The 4,135-nt window shown below is 68.0% G+C and overlaps 1 protein-coding gene across 1 annotated transcript; it reads right to left on the bottom strand.

Annotated features, from left to right (window-relative positions):
- Positions 1–570: 570 nt before the first annotated feature.
- Positions 571–1,977, bottom strand: LOC130856797 (basic salivary proline-rich protein 2-like). The gene is made up of 4 exons (XM_057741654.1): positions 1,798–1,977; positions 1,538–1,683; positions 1,364–1,441; positions 571–1,168 (listed from the first exon to the last, which is right to left on the bottom strand). Exons 1-4 carry the CDS (start codon positions 1,975–1,977, stop codon positions 571–573), a joined length of 1,002 nt encoding a protein of 333 aa, XP_057597637.1.
- Positions 1,978–4,135: the final 2,158 nt, after the last annotated feature.

The raw sequence follows: 4,135 nt of genomic DNA on the forward strand, positions 1-4,135 counted from the left end.
CCGGGGCCAGGACAGCCCAGGACTCCACGAGGACCGGCCCTCCCAGGGCGCTCCTGCCCCACTGCCATCGGCGTCCTGCGGACACACATTAATCGCCGACTGTGTGCTGGGCTCTGCGGGTGGCGTGTGAACAGGGCGGAGCCTCTCTGAGCTCTGTTGTGGCCCCCTGGGACCTGAGAACGTTACTCTGCGACGAGGGCTGTTGGGCTGTTTACCATCAGTTGTGGGTTTCCTGGAACAAACTGTAAAGTTGCTCCGGGTCTATTTATAAGAAGGATTTTCTTAATTGCAATGCATATGCAGTGATTTTTATTAATAAAAATAAATTTTGCTTAAAAGCAAGAAAATACGTTAAACAATATTTAGAATCTTGAATCTATATGAAGTAGCCGATCTAAAATAAATGAGAGAAGAAAGTCAGGGTGAATCCTACATGGAAGACAGGGTTTTCCCAAGTACACAGTGGGGGGCGGCTCTGCACCTGGACCCCCACCTGGGCTGCACACCAGGTGGACCCTCCTCCCTGGGTCCCTGCAGCTCAGTCTGTCCTGGTGGCTGCCCGACCAGGGATCACATCATCTGCTTCCAGCATGGTCCCCTCGGGGGCAGCGCCGGCCTCTCAGGCCTGGGGAGGGAAGGGGCCCAGAGCCTGCACAGTGTGGCGCTGCCCTCGTCCTTGCTAGGGGCCTGGTGGGCCCTCAGACAAGGCTGGGGGCTCGGGTCCAGCAGGAAGTGGAGGTGGGTGGTGCCCGTGGCCCTGACCATGGAGGAGCCAAGACCTCTCCCTTCCAGCCCCTTGGCCTGGGGTCTCCTCCCTGCACGCCTGGTGCCTGAGCCTGGGGTCTCGCTCTCCTGCATCCGCCCACGCCCACCGGGCTCAGGGGACAGCGGGGAGGCCGAGGGTGGGCCGGCTGCAGACGGGGCCCCCAGGCCCTTTGGAGAGCGTGGTGGCAGCGGGCATTTTCTGCAGCGTCTGAGGCGTTGGTGTTGATTCTCCCGGCGGCTGCCCTGCGGGGTGGGCCGTGCCTGCCGGCTCCCGGGTCCCCTGCCGGGGCCCCGGCCCCGTCCACCTGCTGCTGTTGTTCCCCGCGTGGCCGCCAGGTGGCAGGCGCGCTCTTTGCTGGCCGGGCGCCCGGCGCTGTCCCCAACCTCAGCCCGAGACCGATTTCTGTGAGTCCAAAGTTTGGGAGAAAAGCGGAAAATATGCACCAGGAAAAGTTTGGGCAGAACCGGGATGGTCCCTTGAGTTTCGACGTGGCGCCCTAGTTAATGAGTGGCGTGTTCAAGAGCAGGAGGCCGGGACCTGGGGCACCCGGGGCTCCGGAGGAGGGCGGGCGTGCAGGGGTCTCACCGGGGTCTTCACGCCCGGCGGGGCGGGTGCTCCGCGTGCGACGTCTGATCACCCAGGGCGGGCGGGACGCTGCGGACCCGGGAGCCTCTCCTTCCAGGAGAGCCCAGGGCGGGGGGGCAGGGGGAGCCTGAGTCTGCCGAGACCCTGAGGGCGGCTGGGGGACACTGGGGGCCACGCGCAGCCCACCTCCCCCTCGCGGTGTCAGGAAACCCCTCCTGCAGGTCTGGGGGTGTGGAGCCTGGGGGGTGCAGGACCCTATCTCCGGAGCCCATTGACTTGGGCCGAGAAGGAGCAGATGCGGCCCCGGGGGGCACAGGGGCCCTGCCCGGGACCTGGGCGGGGTGAGGCCGACAGCTGGGACGCGCCTCGACCCCCACCACGACCCCCAGGAAGCCCCCCGCCCCCAAGAGCAAGCTCGGGGCCCCCCTCAGGGGAGGGGTCGCTACCTGGGTGACGGCGTCTCCCCCCTCCTCCCCCCAGACGGAGGCTCCCAAGGGCGGCCACCCTGGTGCTGTGCCCCTCCCACCCCAGCTCCAAGCAGGGGCGTCCCCTGTGCCTGGAGTGACCGTGGGGGGCTGGCGTGGAGGCGCTGACACCAGCAGGGGTGGCTGGGTGCCCGCGGACATCACCCCAAGAGCGGGCAGTGCGATGGAAGGGTGAGGACGGGGGCCCAGGACCCCCTGCCCGCCGCTGCGACAACACCCCCACGAGGAGCGCACGTCTGCAGCCTGGCCGCTCTGTGGTGGTGGGCGGCCTGTGTTTGGCTGAGCAGGATGGTGAAGCTGGCTGCCCGCCTCAGAGTTCGAGGTGAGCGTCCCCTGCACGTGGGGGCAGGGTGCACGGCGTGGCGGGGGCAGGGGGGGGTGAGATCACAGCAGGAGGCTGGAGGGCGCGGCCGGGCCAGGCAGGGGCCCAGCTCTCTGTCTGCGTCCCTCTGAGGTTACCAGGGCCTCTGAGGACAGGCGGGACCAGTGAGGAGCAGGCCACGGCGGGTGGGGCAGCCCTGGGCCAGCAGAGGCTGGAAGAGGCAGGAGGGACCTCCCCGGAGCCTCTGGACCAAACCCCAGCCTGCACCCTGACCTTGGGCTCGGGCTCCAGGGTGGTGACAAGGACCGTCCGCGCCGTCTCGAGCCCCTTCCCCGTTGGGTGTGGCTGCAGCAGCCCCAGGAAGCCCCGCAGACTCTAAGCCCCGTGTGAGGGGGCCACGTCCCCCGTGCCTCCCATGGCCACGCTGGGCGGGAAGCTGGCACCCAGACTCAGCCCCACCCACAGCCTGTTTCCTTCAGGGCTTCCTCCTCCACGTCCTCCTCACGTGGGCCTGGGCCCTGGCCAGGGTCTGGCTCAAGGTGGAGGGTTCCATGTGCCTGTGATTCCTCCCCGCGGGGGGTCCGTGGGGGCGATGCCGGGGGACAGGTGACTCTGTGGTCGCGGGCTCTGTCCTTGAAGATAACGAGGCCTGGGGCTGCCTTCCCCGAGCCCCGCCCCCATGGCCCCACCCCCCACGGAGCCCCAGAACACCCATGTGTGCAACCCCAGGCCCACCCCGGCCCCCTGCAACCTCCTGCTGGCCCCCCTCACCCCCTCCATCCTCACCCCTCCCCCTCCCCCTCCATGCTCACCCCCTCCATCCTCACCCCCTCCATCCTCCCCCCTCCATCCTCCCCCCTCCATGCTCACCCCTCCCCCTCCCCCTCCATGCTCACCCCCTCCCTCCTCACCCCCTCCATCCTCCCCCTCCCCCCTCCATCCTCCCCCCCTCATCCCTGTCCCCGCGCTTCCTCACGACGCTTCAGAAGATGACTCAGTGCTGCCCGTTTTCTGTTAAGCTCTTCGCTCCCGGGTGTTCCTGGCACCGACCCCACACCCCTGAGGAACCATTTCTGTCCCAGACCCTCCCTCCCGTCAACGGTTTCTTCTCCCCCTGCTGCTGCTTGGCCAGACGTGACCTTGCGGAGGTGGAGGACAAGCTGGCGCTGGCCCGAGCTGGTCCGGGGGCGCCGGGCCTGCCTGTCCCAGGAAGGGCTCTGAGCGCCCCTGGCGCCCGGGCCTTCCCTTGGGCTCCTCCGCACAGTGCCGGGTGTAGGCCCTGCCCTCCCAGCCCACCTCCCACAGGACCCCCGCAGGGCTGTGCTGGGCCGGGCGGGGTGCCCCAGGGCTGTGGGGGCTGCGGCGGGGCTGCAGGGATTTCGTGTGTCTGGGGCCCAGGGCTGCTCACTCGCCAGCACGTTGGTCAAGAGGCCGGCAGGTGGGATGGACAGAGGGGGCGTCCTGGCCGCACACGCCCAGCCCTCTGTGCCCCTGGGCTCTGCCCCCTGGAGACAGAGGCCCCTGCCCTTTGGCAGCCCTGCGTTCCCACGGGCCTCCTTCCTCTGGACCTTTGACCCCAGCGCTGGGTGGGTCCTGGGCCTGTGGGGAGCGGGCGGCAGTGGGGCCTGGGGGGTAGCTGGGCACACAGGGGAGTTTGCCCCCGTGTTCCCTCCCCCTGGGCAGCCTGTCCTGGAGCAGCAGCAGCGGCGGGCTGAACCCCAAGGACCTTGGCGGTGTCCGGTCCAGCCTCACACTCGGTGCTGGGCCCGGGACCCTCTGAACCATGCCCGGGGTGGGGGTGGGCTCTGGCCTCCGGGGGCCACGCTGCCTGGAGGGGTCTGACCTGCTGCTGGAAGCCTGCCTCTGGCCTTAGCTTCCCTCTGCCTCTGCCCTCCTGCCATGGGCTGGATTTATAATGTATAAAAAGTATAAGTGACTGTCTACACACACAGGCCTGTTCCCCGTCCCCTCTGCAAA

Source organism: Hippopotamus amphibius, chromosome 7 (genome assembly GCF_030028045.1).
Source record: "Hippopotamus amphibius kiboko isolate mHipAmp2 chromosome 7, mHipAmp2.hap2, whole genome shotgun sequence".
Classification (NCBI taxonomy): Eukaryota; Metazoa; Chordata; class Mammalia; order Artiodactyla; family Hippopotamidae; genus Hippopotamus; species Hippopotamus amphibius.